The sequence below is a fragment of the Xiphias gladius genome, chromosome 7 (assembly GCF_016859285.1).
Source record: "Xiphias gladius isolate SHS-SW01 ecotype Sanya breed wild chromosome 7, ASM1685928v1, whole genome shotgun sequence".
Lineage (NCBI taxonomy): Eukaryota > Metazoa > Chordata > Actinopteri > Istiophoriformes > Xiphiidae > Xiphias > Xiphias gladius.
The window spans coordinates 5,711,327-5,732,552 of NC_053406.1; the positions used below are offsets into that span (position 1 = coordinate 5,711,327).

At 40.4% G+C, this 21,226-nt stretch overlaps 1 protein-coding gene across 1 annotated transcript in view; it reads right to left on the reverse strand.

Moving 5' to 3' along the window:
- LOC120792060 (calsyntenin-2-like) overlaps positions 1-21,226 on the reverse strand; it is a 252,906-nt gene that overhangs the window by 13,027 nt on the left and 218,653 nt on the right. Inside the window, exons 10-12 of the mRNA XM_040131067.1 lie at positions 14,758-14,924; positions 10,942-11,090; positions 2,364-2,596 (exon numbers count right to left, since the gene is read on the reverse strand). Coding sequence (XP_039987001.1) covers positions 2,364-2,596; positions 10,942-11,090; positions 14,758-14,924 — 549 coding nt within the window. The remainder of the gene's footprint in view (positions 1-2,363; positions 2,597-10,941; positions 11,091-14,757; positions 14,925-21,226) is intronic.

Sequence of the window (21,226 nt, forward strand, 5' to 3'; positions counted from 1 at the left end):
GTGTCCTTGTGTCAATTGTTCAATTAGTGTGTAATAATAAACATTTTTTTTTTTCATTTTTCTTGGATGTGATTAGAACTGGATACTGCACACTTGCATGAATGAAAAATTGCTTGTCAATCGTTTCCATGGTTGTGTAACCACTGCTCATACAGTGGTAAGTTTACACACATTAGTCAACTATAACTGACCACGTTATCAAATGTAAGACTAACTTTATGAATATTTCATAAAGTCATCATGTTGCAACTCACTTATTTACAAAAATAACAGCCTAATACCACCATCGAGAGGATTATGCCCATATTGTCTCGATGTCTTGTTATCAGTCAAATGACTAGTATATGGCAGACTGTGAGCCAATAATTAGCTCGGCATGGGCCTGGTGCCAAGTACGTTTTTATTGTTGTTTATTTACGTCATAAACTTTTAGTTACCCTCTGAGCATTTCCAAAAATCAAATGATATTTTGCTGCCTTTTCATATTTTCTAGTTAATGCAAAGACTAGAGAAAAAAATGATTGAACGCTAAGGCTACCAGCAGCTACTGTCAGCTTTATGGTGGAATGTTTTCTTGCATGTTACTCAATGCATGAGTTAACGTCATAACTCAACCAACACATCTTAAATATCATTATGACATCTTTGTCAATTCAGTTTCTTTTTATTGGCTCTCTTGCTCTTATACTTTATGGACTGATAGGATCTTCAAGGGCTTAATAAAAATTCTTTGAATTCCAACTGGATTATGCGAACTTCAAATATTCTGTTTACTCACTTGGACAAAAAATGTGGTGGAGCGTCAATTAGCAGCACTACATCTATGGTAGATATGTACAAATATGAATCGTTGTTATGTGCTGCTTGTGAGTCAAATGGACTAACAACTAGCTACTTTATTGGACTGTTGATAACCTTTACTCTGACCAAGTTAGAGAATTTGTCAGTGTGAGAAAAAACAACAACAACTTTTGTTTTCTTTAATTCACAGTGTCTGCAGGTCTACCAGATGAAAGAAATGTTTGCTGCTGCTGATTTGCAGCCTCATGAGGCGTTATGAGATGTTCAGCTTTCTGAGACAGGTGGTACTGCAGAGGCTATGGGACCTCATGAATGAGTGAACACATTATCAGTATGAAAAACTGCTAAAATATTTAGTTGAGACAGATTTCCACCTTTGGGGTGGTACTGTATATATGTCCCACTTTGTGAGATACACTCAGAGTTGTACCTTTTGGAGCACAGTATACAACAAAATTGAGAACAACTCTGGTAAATATAAATAAAATGTTACAATTCCTGTCCATTAAATACAATTTTATTTGTTTGTACCCAAAGCCCAAGAAGAAGCAAGCCAATTAATTTGAAAAACAGAAATGTCCATATTAAAGTACCAACTGCAACAAAGTACATCGTTCATTTTTATTTTTTAATATTTTGTATGTCTGCCTTTATTTTCAATGACAGATTCCATCCTCCTGGGCATGGATGATGGATGACACCAGTCTTGCACAAATCTGTGGAGAGATGTTCCGCCATTTCTCACAGATTTTTCTTTTCAGCTGCTCCTTGCTGTAGGGTTTTGTTGCTCCACCTTCTGCTTTAAAATCCTCCAAAGGTTCTATTGGATTCAAGTCAGGGGACAGACTTGGCCAGGTAACAGTTTTCACTTTTTTCTTCTTTACAAACTCTTGTGTGATTGTTGCAGTGTGATTGGGATCATTATCATGATGGAATATTCCTCCCCTGCCAGTCTTCTCAAAACTGGGAGTCGTCATTTCATTCAGTATTTGAGTATAAAACTTGCATTCATTGTACCATCTCTAAATGGCATCTCCCCTACACCTTTTGCACTCATGCAGCCCCACATCAGGATATTCCCACCGCTATGTTTCGTGGTTGGCACTGCGCAGTCACTATGGTAGTCCCATCCAGGTCTACACCGAACGTGCTGGACCCCATCTGATCCAAAGGGCCTCTTCTCATGTTCTTTGGCAAAGTTTAATCTTGCAGTTTTTGTTGCCTTTTTATGAGCAATGTTTTTTTTTTCTCAGACGCAGTGCTTTGATCGTTGACTCCATGCAGCAATCTTTCACACTGTCTGATCAGCCACAGAAAAACTGGTTTCCCACTGATAATCCGTGTGCCAAGGCAGAAGCTCTTACGTGTCTGTTTTTCAGTACAAGCTTGCGTAAATAGCAAACTGTGTGGCGTCATTTTTTTCATTTTGTTGTTATCATTAGCATGTGAACAACTTCTGACCTAAATATACGGATTGTGTTTTTTAACGATTTTTTTTTCACTCTCTTAAAGTATTATGGATCAGTATCGTAAAATTAATTCCTAGTAGTGTAAGTGTTAACACTGTATGTTAAAGTCCATACCTGTGTGATGTGCGGTGGCATCTGCCCTGGTCACCGTGCTGATGATGTGGAGGTCCTGGAAAAGAGCTATGCCACCTGGCGCTCTGAGGTCGGAAGCCGGCCGGCTCAGTCTCTCCACTCCAGTGATGGTGATCCTGGGCTCGCTGGGCTGCAGCACCATCACCACCGCATCAATGTCGGGGATGGTGATACAAGTGTCTTCACCAAAACACCTGGAGATAGAGAGACGAAGGAGGGGGAAGTCAGGAGGGTGAGAATTGAAAAAAATCAAACTGGCTATGCTGGCAGTGGTCTGGTGTTCCTTTTTTTAGACATGCTAGGGGCAAGGCTCTAGGGATGACAATGTTGGTCAGTCGGATGGTCCACAACTTTGGTCCTGTGTGAAATACCTCAACAACTATAGGATGGTTTGCCATTAAATTTTGAATAAACATTCATGGTTCCCAGAAGATGAATACTAACAATTTTGGTGATCCGCTGACTTTTCCTCTAGCATCACCATGATGTTGACATTTCTGTTTTTTATTGAAATATCTCCACAACTATTAGATGCACTGCCGTGAAATTTGATGCACACATTCAGATGAATTCTAGGAGAAATGGAACTACCTTGATCCCCTGAGCTATCTTGCTATCTAGCACCATTATTGCGATAAAAGTTTTGTCCAAAACTTTGGCTATTGAACAAATGCCTGCAAAACTAATGATGTTCCCTCAGCCACAGCTGTACTTTGTGTTTGGTGCTAATTTGAAAATGTTAGCATGCTAACACGCTAAACGAAGATGGCAAAGATGTTTATGCCACCCAAAAATCAACATGCTAGCAATACTTTATTTTTATAGAAATAGACAGAAACAATAGAAATGATAAGAAATAAAAAATAAACACAGTACAGGCCAAACCATATCCTATCATTAGCCCCAACAATACCAACCCCGTACCTCTGTGCCTAAGTACAGCCTCAAAGAGACACCATCATAGTTGCGGACTCTCTAGTCTTGTTACTGCATTAGCTATGAAAGTGTGTTGGTTAGTGATTCTCTACCGCCAAAGAGCAACAGGATTTTGGACTAAGAAACCCATAAACACAATCTGGATTAGCGTTAGATGCTAGAAGGGAGTCAGAGTCAATGCTGTGTAAAACTATTCCTACCATACAGTTCAGTAAGTATTGTTGATTTTTGGGGGTTTGCTGGTCAAAATGTGTCTAAAACTGGGCTATATTTTGTTAAACAGTGCAGTGTTTTTAGATGTTTAGTTTAAATATAACCATTTCGACAGCCTTTCTGTGAAAGTATTTCACAGTGTGCTTAGGACTTGCTTCACATTAAATATCATTGTTAAAATGCTGTTAAGGCAACTGTTATACGGTATGTTACAGAGATGGCGAAAACCCTTTTCTGTTTAAACCAAATTAGCCCAGTTTTAAAAGAATAGTTTGACATTAAAAATACTCCAACACATAACTCCCTGTAAAAATCACAAATAGTTGTTTTCATATTTTGTTTTTTGTGTGGATGAAACAGACAAGATTATTAGTGTTAATTAGTGAATTTTAGAGGTGCTTGTTACCATTGAATAGAGCCATACTAGTTGTTTCCAGTCTTGGAAAAGCTGGAAACTGCTATCCAGCTGTAGTTTCATCTTTAACATGATACAAGACATGAGAGCAGTACTTAATCTTTTCATTTACTGTACCTCTCAGCAAAATAGCAAATGAAGGTATTTCCCAAAATATCAAACTATTCCTTTAACCTTCACGTCTTTTGACCTGCAAATATTTTACGGGAAAGAAAGTGAAGAAACAGGATTGTATTACCAATAATTTTTTCAAAAGTAGTATTGCTTTACCTTTGACTTTTACAATAACAAAAGTAAAGTTTTCTCCTGGGGAACTCTAAACCATTTTTTTATTTTCTTGTTAGTATTTACGATACATTGAGATGAAATCCGTCACAATACCATACCGTCACACGATCTCCCCGAAAAGTCAAGTACACTGTAAGGTGACAGAGGACACAGAGGAAGAAATTCCATAAAATAGCTCTAGCCCTCAAACAAGCGGCTATATACCTAGGCAGTGTCAGAATGTAAAACTGTGGAACATTACAGTAGCTAATAAAGCTTATCAACGGCCACAGGACCTCTTAGCTGCACTAAAACCACAGCTGTTGAGTCCAATTCCAAACCACAGTGCATGCAGTTATTCAGGGGGTAAAACGCTCTGTCAGGGCTCAAGCGGCAGACAGACGTGCAGCAGTGCGCCTACTGTCCTTTTTGTGCTGTTTCATATGCGCATGTCTGCCTCCCTGCCCTGCCTGTCAGTGTGTGATAGTATGTCTTTAAATGCACAGCATCCACTGGCAACACATATCGGCTCTCTGGGACTTGAGCTAGCAAGCTGTGAGCTCACAACACAGCCACACAAGGAGAGCAGACACACACAAATCTGCACACACACACACACACACATGCATGCATATTCACACAAATAAATATTATGGACGGTGGGGGGTGGGGGGTGTTATTGAGGGTAACAGGGGTGGAGGTGGTGTTATGCATCCTGTATTTTCCCCTCTACATTCAGATGTGAACTATGCATAAATCCATATGACTCTCCATATGATTTTGCATCTCTAGCTGGGTGAATTTTAATAAATAGAAATAGAAAAACTGGAAGGAAATGGCAGTAAAAAGAGGTTTTGGCTAAACTTCAAAGAAAAACAACTGGATCGGGATGTTTTCCATAAAATATTTGCTTAGCATGAATGATTTTACACTCTGTGTAATCCTTGTACAAAATGCCTTATGAGGTTGCGCCACTCGGGGGGGAATTTAAGCTTATGTTGCATTCCAGTCATTTCAGAGTTGTTGTAATCACGAGTTTCTGACTTGTAAATACTTGTAATTGTTCATGTCAACATCCAAGTTATAATTTTGACTGGGAAACTCAGACTTCTCTGAAACATATCAAACTCAGGACGTGCAAACGAACATAGATGCCTCAAACTAGCTAAAATCTGTGGTTCGATATAATTACATGAATGCTCCTCAATATGGGAATCTTTGCCATCTCTAACACCCATCTAATATGCCATTAATATGACAATAACTGAGCTAGGTACTCGACTAGGGTGCCAACAGCTGGAGGAACACCAAAGTAGAGGAAGACTTTTTTGTGATTAATTTCAGTCATCGTCCATTACGGTATTATATAGCTATATAAACCCACTGCTCACGCTGCACTTCACCCCTGTAAGGGGAAGGGTGACACTCTGGCAACGGATGCACACTGTTGTAATAATAAAGCTGTCACCCCCTCATTCACTAATTCACTGCTCCTTATATAACAGACACTCATCACTTAATCTTATAGTGAGCAGTAAATTGGGATTTCGGACACTTACAACCAGGGGTTACAGTGTGATTTGGCAGGTGGGGGATCTAGTGTAGAGGGGGTGGGGGGGCAATCACATTAATTTAAACTTGTGCACGCTCTCATGCACACCCCAAACGATAGGCGCACACAAAGGGCCGGTAAAAAGACTCACAGGGCTGGTAAAGATTTCAGGGTTTTTTTGATGGTCCACTGGTCTGAATCCGATGCGGCTTTGCCCTGGTATGATGGTTATGTCCAATCTCATTATTAATGATAAAACATTGCCCAAGGCAGCAGGTGGAGCTAAGGGACGCTTCAATAATGGCAGTCACAGCAGCTCCTCTCATAAATAACAAACAGTTGAAAGAGCCAAAACTTCAAAATTTCCTTCCAGACGAAAATATACAGTTCCCTAAATATTAGTTTACCTCGCCCCAACATGAAGGCAGCATGCTACATTCATCATACAGCATCCCAAAACTGCTTCCAGGGGCAGAGTAAAACTTCTATTTCAGGAAACACTGAAACTTCTGTCAATGCGTGCATTTTTTAGTAGGTAGTCATATCTGTGGGCTACAAGTTGTAGAACCAGGATGTGCTTCTGTCTGTTAAATTAATGTATAAGGCTGTTACTTTTGGTTGCAATTTCACACTGTGCACAAATACTGCCACTACTGTAAATACTGTGTGTAAGGGTTCTGCTGACATGATGCATAAACTGACAACTGCTCATAGCAATCTTGCTGACATCAGAGAATTGATTTGGATTATCCAAATCTATATTCATCAACAACAATATATTATATTGAGTTTGAAGATTTGCTTTGAAAATCTTGAAAAGAATAAGAAACATAGGAAACCAAGCTTAACAAAATATTCATGTGTTTTTTGGAAGTCTGGTTGAAGGCAATCGCATCGACTCAAACTTGTGTACAGTTTACCGCATGACTGTTGAAAGCCACTCTGACTATGGATGAGAATGGAAAAAGGATGTCTGTTGAGTTATGGGGTGGAGCCGTGGTGTGACATTACTTTCTGATTTTCTGAGTGAGTATCTCAGTGGCATCAGCTGGAAGGAACTCCAGGCTGAAGCAAATGAAAAATGAACTTGCCTTATTATGCATGAAACTGTCCATCAGATTTATTTAGGCCTACTTATTAATCGAAGGTGCTGGAACGCCTGCATTCTGTGTCATCATTGACAGTGGTAATGTCGCCACCTGTGATATTTGCATCAATAAAATACATTGCAAACACATTGCACGATGAGATTGTTAGCAGAAAATAGTGTCTATACCATGGAGACAATTTTTTTTGTTCCGTTTAGGACTTTTTGGAGGCCCTATATAGTTCATGTATTTCACACTCAAAACTCAGACACTCACATAAAATCCTGCACAGTAAATCTACTGAACTATAGGGAGAGATTTCAGACACAGGTTAATTGAAACTACTAGCTGCCACTTATTTTGTGAGCCCATTTCCCATTACACTGCATGTGGATCATCTACACACGCATATGATATGATCAAACATCATATCATGAGATTATCAGAGCTGGGATATAACGATAGCCATGATACTAATGTGCACGTAAACAAACGCTGATTTGAGCATGATAGGAGTCATGTGGTAGTCAGTTCAACAAATACATAATGATCAATCACTTACACCTTAAGATAAAATGATTAGAAACAACAGACCCAACTCTGGTACACCTGCTGGCTGATCTATTACACAATTACAAAGCACTTTCCTTTGTTTTTCTTTGCTTTGGTCTTCAGATAGACCAACACATCTGAAGACCAACCTTTCGTTACAGACTTGCTTCTGGCATAGCGCTGAATTCAGAAAGCTTACTTACTGGCTTTAACTCTGCTGACGATGCCTGACAGCTGGATCAAAAACTAACTATTGTCCCTGATGCTTCGCAGTTTGTCTGAGGCCACGGTTTGAGACACAAACAGGTGTCGGGGCATCATGTTGTGGGCCGGTGGTGTGTGTCTGTTCGCTGTTCAGGCGCTAAGACATTCTTGACAGCAGTAGGAGATACAAACTCAGTGATGCAGGGAGATGGCTGCTGCATGGTCCTGCCGAGCTGTAAAAAAAAAAAAAACCCAAAAAAAGGAACAAAACAAAACAAATAAACAAAAAACCTGGAGCCAGTGTAACTTTTTTATAAAGAAATAGAGCCTAAAAAGGGCTCTTGCAAAGATTTGCGCTGGTTACTTTTATTTTCTTGATGCCTGAAGTAATTGCAGTTATTAGGCGTCAGAACAAAACACATTTAATTGCATTTGGAGGAATTAATTAACATCTGTGTTTACTTGTGTGGACTCTGCATTCTGTAGCAGTGGGGAAGGGGGCTTTCAACAGTTGCTGACATGTTATGGTGGGAGGCCATGTTTCAGGCTCGCAGCGTAGATAACTCAGTTGAGGAGAATCTTTTCTGCTTTTGTCTGCTCTGGATGTAGTACTAAAACAAACAGCTTGGAAGTTAAATCCCTCATGTAATCATCGACACTACACATGAGTCAGCTGCTGTCGCAAGCGCACTCTCAATGGCTGACACACGGGCACAGCAACGGCAACAGGCAGGTCATCAGCAGAAAAACTGCACTTAATCAACATTTGGCAAAGACATAAACTGAGCCTTAGGAAAGCTGTGTATATAATAATAGATATAAAATATCTCAAAATGAAATACCATGCTGAATTAGTACTCAAAAAGTAATCTGTACTCTTGGATTTCTCTCTGATAATACTGAAAACATTTACCTCCTCATTTTACTGCTGAATTATGATTAATCTCTGATCTAATCTTTTATCTCCTGCTGGAGTGCAAAGAGCCAAAAATACTATCTATACAAACCTTCGTGAATGCTTCTCATAAAATCCCATCATTAACTTGGCAACAGTACAGAGACAGATTTATTGTCTCAGCACCTGTACTAGTACACAGAAATTACCAGTTAACTCGGCAGCAACATTTCACATTTTCTTTTATCTCAAACATTCTGAATATACAGTGTATACATTAGATTTGTGTATGTATTTGTTTATAAAGTATAGGTTTAGGTCTATGCGCATGGACAGTATGTTATAGGTGAAGTTGGGCTGAGTTTGAGACAACAGATTAATATTAAATGAGATCAAGGGCTGCCGGTTTCTTCCACACAGCATCAGACAAACCAAATCAAGGAAACACACACCGTACATCAGCCTCTAAATCCCAGACCCAACATCTTATATTCTTTTACAATCAGAGATCAGCCAATGAGCTGTTTACTGGTATTAGTTTTGTAGAAAAGTATCTCATATCTTTCACAGTAATATACTCTATTATACTTATTCCCTCGGTATCTATTTATATTTGTCTTCTTTGATTTGTTTTTGTATTTATTTATTATTTTTAGTTGGAAATAACTGTGTGTAAAAATAAAGTGATCTGTTTCGCTGTTTCTTGATCACATTTTGGTTAGTAAACTTTAGATTTGTGCTGCCTTGCTTGACAATAAGACCCATGCTGCTAGTTTTGACTGTAATACATGTTTTTATTACTTTCTAGTAATCACAATAAGAAATTAACGTTGCTGTTGAGAAGGCTCCCATTGAGTCTCACAGAGGTCTACTCAGCTAAGTTTCATTTTGGGGTCTGACATGAGGAGGGTGGAGGAAGAGAATGAGACATGTTTTATTCATGTCGATGGTTTATTTAAAAAAAACAACAAAAAACATACTGTATGTATTTGTGTGTGAATGTTTACACTGTATGAGTAGTCCTAGACTGCTCTCCACAGGAGTCCCAAAGAAGAAATATGACAGTGGAGCCCACAAGGGTTGTTGCTAAGATTAAGACTGTATGCTTAATTATTTTTTCAGTTGCTGCAGTAATTGCAGTTATTAAGTGTTAGAAAGAAACACCAGGAATTATTCAGTATCTCTGTTTATTTTGTGGACTGTAGAAGTGAGGGGAGGTTTTTCAACAGTTGCTGGCTTTATGGCAGGAGACCATGTTTCAGGCTCTCAGCGTAACTAACATACCTCAGGAGCAGTTATTTTCCTGGTGTCTATGCTGGATGTGAGCGTAAGAGCAACAAAGCGGGAGCTTAAATACGCTTTATCAGTGAGACTCTACATGTGTTCTTGAATGGACAGCCCCCCCACTCTAGCCACACATATCCGCAAGTAGTATTTCACACTGTTTCTATCACTTATACACACGCACGCACACACACACACACACACACACACTCAGACATGCACACGGCTATGAGAGCTAGCAGGCCAGTCAGCAGTCTGCGAGAAAAACTTAATTTAAACAACATTTAGCAATGATGCAAGCTTGCCCGTCATTAGCATAATGTATTCCTTGATAATCGGTGTGCCTCTTGCTACGGTGACTGCTTCATCACCTGCAGGCTGTACGGCACACACACACACACACACACACACACACACCCACGTGCACACATGCACACACACTCGCTTCTAGTGTGTTAGATGAAGTTCTCGAGCCCGCAGCTGTGCATCGAGCCCAACGGGAGGGCAGAGAGTGAACCCCCTGGGGCTGTGCTGCAGGGGTCTACATATATTTAAAACAATCATGAATTTTAATGGTGACCCACCAAGGGAGGCTGTTTTACCAGCCGGCATTCTCTTCCTTTCTTTCTCTCTCCCTCGCTCACACACGCTCTCCCTTTTTATATCTCTCTTTCTCTCATTTCTCATTCTTGGCAAAAACCAGGCAGAATTATTAATACATGACATGAAAATGTAAAAAACTGGCCCCCGGTGGCAATAAAGAACAGAAAATGGTGTATTAAAGGAAAAGGAAAGTGACAACAGAGGAAAAGAGAAACAGAGAGAGAGTAGTGAGAGAAGGACAGAATTGGATCAATGTGTGAGGAAGCAATTATGAATCAGTCAGGCTGTGATATATCCTGTGTTGTCTTAACACTAAACAGAAGTGTCGAAGAGGGTTAACACTTCTCATATTTAAGAGAAGAGAGACAGAGAAACAGAGGCTGTAGGAGAGGATGAAAGGAAACAGTAGTATGTAGGAATGTAGATAGAAAAGGGAGATAGGCAAGTTGGAGGAAAGTAAAAAAAATCAAAGAGAAACTCAACTATAAGTACAAGGGGAAGAAAGAAAAGAAAACGAGTATTTTACGTACTGGACAGTGGTGGAGATGCGCAGACGTCGGATGCCTGGTGTTGGAAACTGGCGAGAGTTGATGTAGGACACTTTCCTCACAGCAGCGTTCATGTTCTCCAAGTCCTCTCCCTCCATTACCAGGATAGACTGGGCTGGGTTAAAGTGGAACTATGGAAAGAGAAAACAGAGATGTTCGAAAACATGAAACAGAAAACTGAAACAGTTCAGGATTAAATGTTGGAACGCAGGAACAAAGCTATTTAAAGCTGCACTCAATCCGTTCTAACTGAGATGCTGTAGATTTGACCAGTCTGGTATCAGGTATAGACACTACCAGGGAATCTCTGCATACAATAACCGAAAGAGAGACAAACTGTCTCCCAGACCGTGAAGGGCGTGGCCAGGTTAACCTGCAGGGGGGCCTTTGGCAAGAATGAGCTGCTGGCCCCGGTTCTTCCAAAAACTGCAACATGGACAGTTTTTTTTATGATGGAATATTTCCAGGTCCCAGATTTGCTGTGTGGTTACTTGATTAAACATTATTTTAGAAATATGCAATATATAAGCATAAAAGTGAAATACTGATGGTGTTGAACTAGGTTTTGACACAGGGACCCCATTCAAGACAAGACCTTTATTATTAGATTCTTAAGCACAGCACACATTAAACCTGCATTAATTGATTTTTTTGGCTGCTCGAGGGCACCACAACATGCTGTAACCACATAAATGAAATATTATTAGCTTTAAAGTTGTCATTGCAAACTTATTCGCAAACAGTTGCTTATTTTCATATCCAGCAGACACAGAGCAAAACATCTACATTTATTTGAAGCCGTGTTTTTGGATACCTGACGGGCGTAAATCCAATATTCACTCTCCTTTTACCTCTGTTTTAGTATCCAACTCCTGAGGGAAATATCTGGCTCTGTAACTGCTAGATGATTCAATGTGTTCACCAGCTAGTTGCCAACTTTGTCTGTTTCCTGTTTGGCTCTGGACAGGTAGTGTACAGTGGGTTCATCAGACCTTGTTTGCTCAAAACAGCTGCCTGTTATGACTAGAAACAACACAAATGAGAGCAGTGAGAGGGAACCAAAACAGTAAGCCAAAAGGTGCTGTGTTGTTGAATCTGGTGCTGATGATGTTAATATAGAAATACTGAATAGAGATTTAAGGCCCTTAACATATAAGTTGATTTGTGATTTAGTGTCGCATATCCCCAAACTAATCAAATTAAATGTGCAAAAATCAGTTGATACACAGCAAGTGTGGACCTCTGGGGGCCCCAGGGTAGTTGCCCACTTTTCCCTCTTGGTAATCCATCCTTGCTTCTGGCAATGAAGTCCTTCAAACTCTCAAAAAACTAACAATTGTTATCTTGTTGTGACAGCCAAAGTGTAGTGCAGCTTTGATGTGTCATACAGTATATCTACTCACAAAAATAAATTTATGTGCTGTCAATAAGAAGTGCATTTCAGGTGAAGACATAAAAATGTTAAATGGCCAATATCATTCAAGAGCATGTGATGGCGACTTTAATTCTTCTTAACTTTCAGGTAGCCATTGATTTCTATTCATTTCACTCTACAGTAGTATGAACATCAGCTTGCAGGGTCTCGAATCAGGTAATCCATCAAAGTGAACATCATGTTTGCATTGCGTTACCATGCAACAGCAGTGTGACTTTGACTTGAAAAAAAAAAAAAAATCTGATATTCACTGTGATGGATCACCTATGTTAAAGTGGTTTCAGGCCTTTGCAGATGGATTTTCATCCTGGATAGAAATGTGTATGTGCCTAGAAGACAGGAAGGAAAATAATAGTATAATAAATGGCCTAAAACATGAAGAAAACACTGGTTTGGCCCTTAAGTCAATGGGATAGAGAACAGTCAGTGGACTCTCTTCACAAGTATACCTTGACAGAGGTGTGTGTTCTCCTGGGTTTGAGGGTATGGATTTGAGGCCCTTCTTTCTTTAAAGAGGGCTAAGTGGTCTCCTGCTATAAGTACACTGAGGTCTCCCATTTCCTAAACTGGCTCTCAGCAGCAGGTTGACAATATTTCAGAACTCCATTGACCTCTCCACACACTCCCTCTTCCATGTCATTTTCCCCTTCACACCTTTTCTTCTCCTGCTGTCTCCTCTCATTTTCTGTTCTCTGTTGCTATACTTGCTGCCACCTGACTCTGCCTCCTCCTTCCCTCCATGTTATTCTCCTCTGATTGTGCTGTGCCAGCCTTCTACCTGTTTGGCTAAATGCTGTCCCTAAGCCCCCTGGGGACTTATGGGAGCCGGACTAGTGTGCGACAAAGAAGAAAATGAAATAGCTCTCAAAAGATAAACTACGCTGGCCCTAGAGAGGTTGTTCTCCTCTCCTCTCCCATATCCCGCACCTCATCCCACCTTGTCCTCTCAAAAGGCTGGCAAAGATCACTTTGCTGCACCAGAGCACAAAGAGCTCCATGGAAAAGGCAGCCTGAGAGAGGAAGAGAGGAAGAGTAAAGAGAGAAAGATAGAAAAAGAGTTAGAGGAGCTGAGGTTTGCTGGGTGGGTGGATATGGGGATGGCTTTGAGTCTACACAAATCCCCATCCATCTATGTCTGCCCTCCGTCTTCCACAGTGCAGGGAGATGGATTAGCTTAAGTCGGTGGGAGGGGGAAGATGGTTGCTGAGCAGTTTCAAGGAAGCCAACTGGTGATTTACCTGTAGTGATTTAACGAAATACTGTTCTTTTGTCAACTGGGATCAAAATGCGTGTGTCTGTGTGTGCACAAACCAGAGGAGAATGTATGTTGAATGTATAGTACACCCAGTATACTACTATAGACCCATAATATAATAGTACTGCTGCTTGAGAGAAGTATCAACTGGGAAATATGCTAATTGGCGTTAGGTGAGAGGATCGATACCACTATTATGTCTGTATGGTATACTGTATATATTACTATGGCCAGCATCCAGCTATCTTAGCTTAGCAAAAGAGTGGAAACGGGGACACAAGTGGTCCCAAATTAACAAAATCCAGGTGTAAAATCGACACGTTATGGCTCTGTGACTGTTCATGTTTAAGACTATTTCTTAGCTAGGAGAAGTGACTTCTTGGACGCCTCGTGTCACTGTGAGGTGGCCAGGCAACCAGCAGACACTCCCTGATTACAGTCTTTATGCTAAGATAAGCTAATGGGCTGCTGGCTGTAGCTTCATATTTAACCTGGACAGATATGAGATTCGTATCATTCTTCTTATCCACTCTCGGCAGGAAGACAACTGTTCCTTTAAGATGAATTTTTAGAAACCAAAATAATGCCAATAGAGCTGGCATATACTGTTTATAGGGAGCCTATTTCAGGTAGAATACGGTGAGTGAATATTTATAAGACTTTGAGTATGAAACTTAGGCAACGAAACACAAATAATTACATACACACATCCAACTGTGAAGTCCAAAAGTATTAAGTATCAGGACAACATTTTCAGTGTTGAAGTAATAGCACGGTTATATTTTATTCCAAGTGAGATGTGTAGCACTAAGAATGGTGAATAATTCCTTGTGCATTTGTGTATACTGTACATTATGTGTATCATGAAAGTTTGTGTGCACGGACATGTGGTGCTGTGTGACTACACAAGGTAGTTTTGTCCTGTGAACTTATGTCTCTTCAAATCTCCATCCTCTTCATTTTGAACAAATGTGATCTTTGTGCGTGTGCGTGTGTGTGTGTTAATGTGTGTGTATGTGTGTGTATGTGTGTGTGTGTGTGTGTGTGTGTGTGTGTGTGTGTGTGTGTGTGTGTGCGTGTGCATGTGTGCATGTGGTCATGTGAATACCTTTATGCTCTTGTCCAGGCTCTCAAGGGAGTTGATGTCCAGTCCCTCTTTGCAGGCCTGCAAGCAGGAAATGACTTTCTGACTCTCGATCTTCCCCGGTCGGATAGTGAGTCCAGATAGGCTGCCCCGGAAATACTGAGTGAACCGGGGCTTGGTCACCTCCCCACCTACACACACATACATTAAAATATTTCATAAAAAGCCCTGATATCCCACTTTCTATGAAACCATTACAATGAATCACAGACGACTCAAAGTAGCAGTAGATATTAAATTTTTGGGTTAAGGTTAATCTATAGTAATCACCACCATAGTGTCATGTTTGTCTCTACTGGTATATGGCCCTCACACACTACATAATCATTAAACTAAAAGTGACCTTGTCAAGTCTTTAATTATGAGTCCAGATGACAAAATTATGGTTATAATTATCTTGTGTTCCCTTTCTGTGACTAATCAGCAGGGTGCTGATGTAAAAGTACAAGTGTTATCCAGGTGGCCCATTCATGCTAAATATGTAAGGAAAAAGTCAACACATTTAAAGAATGTCCTCTGAGCTCCATAAAGGCCAATACCAACAAGATGAGTCTCTAAACCTATCATTAGCTGAAAGGTTACTATCTCTGTGTATGAAAACTTCACCTTCCCATTCCATTCCTTCCTTTTATTTATTTCCTCATTTCCTCTTCCCTTCTCTTTGGTTTTCTGCCCTTCTGGCATCAATCTACCAAAGCACAAAAGGTATAGAACAACCCCTTCATTTAATAACATTTGTTATTAAAATAATTATTAAATATTTATTATTAAAAATTAATTATTAAAATTATTTTTTAAAATCTGACCTTGTTCATACATCAAAAAACATTAGGAGGATGCAGAGGAGCAATTACTGACGGGCAAAGATATAACACGCATACCAAGAAACTGTCTTTCTGTCTCGTTATGAATGTATCTATCTAGCCTTTCTCAGCACCCTTCTGTGACACTTTGTGCCTATACAAATGCTCCCAAGTGATTGCTGAGCCAAGCAGCAGCAATCACTTATATTATTTTTGTGCTTATTTTTCACTGCTGGGAAAGTGTGTACAGTAGTCATTATCTAAAAGCCAACTACTGTACATAATCTTATAATGTCCAAGTTCCATTTAGTGTTTGTTCAGTTACTGTCTTTATTATCCTGTGCATGCTTGTCTGAAGGAAGAAAAGCTACACTACTGCATCCTACTGAGCCACTGTATTCTGCAATTCCAGTTCCCAGGTACAGCAAATGAAGGAAGTGGTTCAATCATCTAACAGTCTTGAACCCTACTGTTATAATCTACAATCACCAGCACGATATCAGTCAGATGCCAATCTATTTAGGACCTTGGCGTTATAAATACATTCTCTATAGGTTTCTAAATCAGGTGGGACGATAAAGTATATTGGAACTGGAAAATAGGGCCCCTGTTGCTCTAAACTACTTTTTGACCTTATAACCAGCTGCCAACGTTTCACTCTCAATATTCTGTACACACCTTTCTTGACTTTTCTACCTGGCTGGAGCATGATATCAGTTTAGACAAGACTAGGTTCAGGGTCATAGTTGTGCATTGAGTGGCGTCCCAGATACCCTTTACTGCTAAACATCCTGGACTGCCTCAACCCATGCATATGGTAAACACACTGTAAAAAATATTCTACCTCTAGAGGCTGCCTGTACAATTTATATCTGATTCAGTCAGCTCTGCCAATTTTTTCTGATTATTCGCACCTAATCACTCTAATGGGACCAATCTGGCTTACTTCTTCTGGAGCGTCTGTGGACATAAAAACCAGACTGGGCACCTCACAGCTCTGCTCAAGTTTAAAATCACTGTCTCATAGCAGATAAAAAGAGTTTTTTAATACTAGTTAGGTCCCACCAGTTGACGTACTGTACAGTCATATTGGGACAGGTGCCTATGGCACAACCTGAAGGGTCATATGTGGGCACTGGGGGACGTTTTGATGATAGATGTAGTGGAGGCCAAAGCAGTGATGGTGAAATTTATCTAAGTTAATTTCCATTCCGCTCCCATATCATGAGTCAAAATCCTGCCTCAGCTCTGCCAGGAGCAAGACTGAATTGTGTCACCAATTCATGCTTGACTTTCATGCTAAAGTGTTACAACTATAGATGAGACACTTTGTCTACACCAACCACAGTTTGTGTCGATACATGCTGATTGCTTTGATCCTTATCAAATGACCATAAGTTGATGGTTGGAGAAGACAAAAGATGAGAGAGACGAGGGAGAAAGGAGATCAAAGGTATAAATGTTTATGTCTAGGCACTAGACCCCCTCTTCGAACCTTGACAATAATGCCTTTCTTGCAACGACTTTATACCTTTATGAGGGTAAACCTTCAAGATTTAACTTTGATGCTTATACAAGAATAAGGCATTGATATCCAAGGTGTCAGCAATGAGCTGAGGGACACTTTCACCGCCCAGTGCCCAACTGGATTTGCTGCTTGCTAAGCCTTGCTTGTAGGCTACTACATCAAATCAAGTTCACTTCCCATCCACCCAATGTTGTCTGTCTTCATGTTTGCTGGAAGATATCCTTTTAGTCTGTCAACCAGGTAATCCAGTTGGTGACTGAAGAAGTATTCTGTAATATTCAACAGTAACTGGAGTTGGGAGTTGGTTTCATTAGACATTGACCCAGGTACACGTAATTTCCTGCTGATGGTACAGGCACATTCATCACTGCCCTAATGTTTCCAGGGTCTGATTGTAGCATGTCTGATTGACCAAGCTGGTCAACCAACCAGACGTGCTTGCCGGTTTCTCGCTGTCAACCCAACTAGTAGCAACAATGGGTAATACAGATGAACAATTTGCTGAAAATAGTAGAAAATAGGTCAAAAATCCATTTAGCCGGAGGACATTATCAGAAAACTCACAGTGAAAAATCTGGGACAGAATATTAAACAGTAATTGAGGGACGTGCTACATTTGGAGTTTTGCTAGCAAGCGGTATCAACACATCCAAAAGGTCAGCTGTTACTCACACACAGTCCAGGTTCATACGGTGAAGTTATTTTTGGAGTAAAGCAGCTGTTATCCTGACAAATCCAGAGCTCTATCAGAGTTGTCTGAAAAAAAACTGTTTCAGAAGCTAACAGTTTAATTCTGTTTCAACTGGAGAGTTTCCTCTGTCCTGTCAAGTATATAACTACAGTTTATAGTTTAGCTGATTACTGTAAGCTCTCCAGTGAACGGCTGCATCGCGTTTCAGCTCTGCCGGGCTGCCGGAGAAAATTCTCACACGTCCAAGAGCCGCGCGTCTCACGCCCGGTTGTTTTCCCCACTCCACTATGTTTGCGGGCAGGGCTATGCACTGCAGTGTGTGGTTGTAGTCTACATTCATTGAATTAAATTTTATTTAACAAGGGTAATCTTGGGTAAGGATTACATGGGTAATCAGCAGGTGAGGATACAGATTTTTTCTCCTGGGACATGCAGCTTTAGCCTGAGTCCTTTAGCAGAATATCAAGTATGTAGCCATCAAGTGCCTATTCAAGACTACTTTTACAGGATTCTTGTTTTAACACAAAGACGGCATTTTCAACCCACTCATGGATAACACAAGCTCAATTATGTACAGCTACAGCTACAGCTGCTAGCAACATTTCAACAGCAAAAACGACATTGGTTAGAAATGAGAAGCCTGACATAACTATAAAGAGTACGGTCTAGACCTGCTATATATGAAAAGTGCCCTGACATAATTTCTGTTATTGTTTTGCGCTATATAAATAAAGGTTAATTGAAATTGAATTGAATTGATTCTGGTATCTACCGTTGTCTGACATTAAGGATCCATTGTTTAGAAATTTACTAGGAATTCTGAGTGGTAAACCTGCCACTGTTATCGTTGTAAACTGCATTATGTGTCGTGCACAACAGAAAGGTTGACAGGTGTATAAAATCCAATTCACTAAAAGCCAATTCAATGCACTGTAAAATTCACGTACCAAACCAGATCTACATTCATCATATGGTTATGGTTTACTTATGTTGGTGATTCTGTATGTCAGTATATACAGTCAGTAAATATGTGTTTTGACACTTCTTTGTGTGGTATGGTAGGACCACAATGATCTCACTTGCCCTTCACTGGAATGCTGGTTATCCACCTTTTTTTCAGTTCAGTACAATAACCACACCTGTATTGTTTATTTAAAGCCATCTCCTGCGCTTGCTGATATCCTGCCAAATAGCAGAGGAGAGCGGAGTCTATCTCATAAAAACATAAGGTCCTATTTGGATTCTAATACCAAAATATGTCAAACCCATCCTTTCCTCTTTCTTTATGCTTCAACTGCTTCCCCTCCTTGTCCACTCCTTCTTTTCCTCAGTTGCTTCTTTCTTCCCTTTTTCCTGTCCTCTCAATAGATATCCACCTATCCGCTCAGTACCTCCCTGACAGATGTTATCAATTTAGGCCGTGGCCAAAGAAACCACTAAGGGTCTCTGACGGAGGGTTAAAAAGAGAAGCAGAGAAGAGGGGATTACTGAGACGCTGTGGAGCGGGAATGTTATGGCTGATAAAACTGCTGATCATTCCACTTTACAGCGACTGGTTTTACATGGTGTCAGCTCTCTTTGCCTGCTCTGTACAGCCTTCCTTGCTCTATAGATCTCCACTTGCCTTTTTACTCTGCCTTATTTACATTATTTCCAAAAGAGCAACAGATGAGTCTGAAGAGGCATGGGTGAACTGGATATAGGATCATTACTTAGTGTAAGTGTTATTCATGTGTGATTTATTGTATGTGTACACATATCCACGCCTGTGTGCCAGTATTTATTCATTATACTGTATATACGGAGATATCTTTGTTTCAGTTTGCGCTTGTGTGTAATCATCAACACTTCTTCCTGTGTGCTTCCTGCTGGAAGCCAGGGAGGCAGAGCAGCAGTGTGCGCTTACACAGTTGAGTAAAAAGAAGAATGAGACAAGCTGAGTGTGTTGCTCTTCGCTGTCTGACTGTCACTCGCTTCTGAGCACGAACACACTCTGCCAGGTCAGAGGGTCAAATATAAGTTGACTGTGTGAAAAGTGCAAAGCTAGCACTTACTTTCCAAGGTGGAAGGGAGAAGGTTGGGCGGGTCAGCATTCTGCTAGAAAATATGAGGGGTTGAAAATTCACAGGTATACCTCATGTACGTTATTGAGCAATGCGATCCAGCAGATTACCAGTACGGTTACTAATGTGTTTTGTCCACAAACAGGTAACTGCGGGTTAGTTTTGAATATTAGTTGTTTTAAAAGCAGATTTAAATCAAACTCAAATAATATGCTCTGTGTTTCATGTCCACAAAGAACTGTATGTGTAGACTATAAACACAGACTAAAGGCACGTACTACTGTGTACTAATGTCCAAGTCTAGTTTTGAGTATACTGGGGTCTTTGAACTTCCTCTATCTGTGTAGTTGTGAGTCTCCTGTGACACTAATTTGGTCATCTGCCCATGTCCAGTGAGGGTCCGCATGAACATCTTCGTGGGCGTCCACATGCAGCCCCAAAATGTATGACCGCATAAAATGCACAAGTATACATGTCTTTAAACATGATCTGGAGTATATCAAGGCCTTTCTGCAGCACCTATGGTTCTCCTTTTACTACATTAAGTGTCTGCTTAGGCGTGGTGCGTACAGTTTGTGCATATAGTCCATTTGGTCATAAATTTCAGTCTGCATACACTCAGTGCTTTCACACTGTCCACTTTTTCTGGTCGAAGGAAAAAAAAAATTACATTGAAGCTTTCTGTTTCATGGTCACACTGATTTATAACAAACCAGGAGGAGTAGACATAAGATCATATGGACTGACGGCACTACATGGGGATGTCTAATTGACTGATAGACATCCCCATGTAGTGTGACTGAAGCAGAGGCATAATTTGAGCTTTACAGTATCTCAGGTCTGCTTCTGTTTTAATAAATCCAGCTGTCTACACAGGCCAATTAATGGCTCATGTTTTTCTCTTGTATGCTGATGTCTATTTCCCTATATTTTACGTGCTTAATTACACTGATGTTGTATTGACTCCAAATGCTTCCAAAACATGGGCGACCTACAACTCAGTACTGTGAACCTGAACGCCTGCTGTGTACATGCAAATGGAGCACAGGAACTGCTGCTGCTGCTCCGCTAATGTGCTGCTCACGCTACACCTTCTGTGCGGACATGGTGTAAAACTCCCCTACTTATAAAACCTGATTAATGTGTGCTAGCAGCCCATAATTTCAGGTTGAGGGAGGTTTCACTGCAAGATTTACACACTGACTGAAACTCTAAAATCTCTCTACACCATGCTGGAATGGTTTCTTTGGATAATATCTGCAAAATGATTATGCTGTTATGCTATTCATTTTCTGTGGTCAAGATAGAATCTATTTCCATCAGACAATGCTGACTGGCCGGTAAGCGT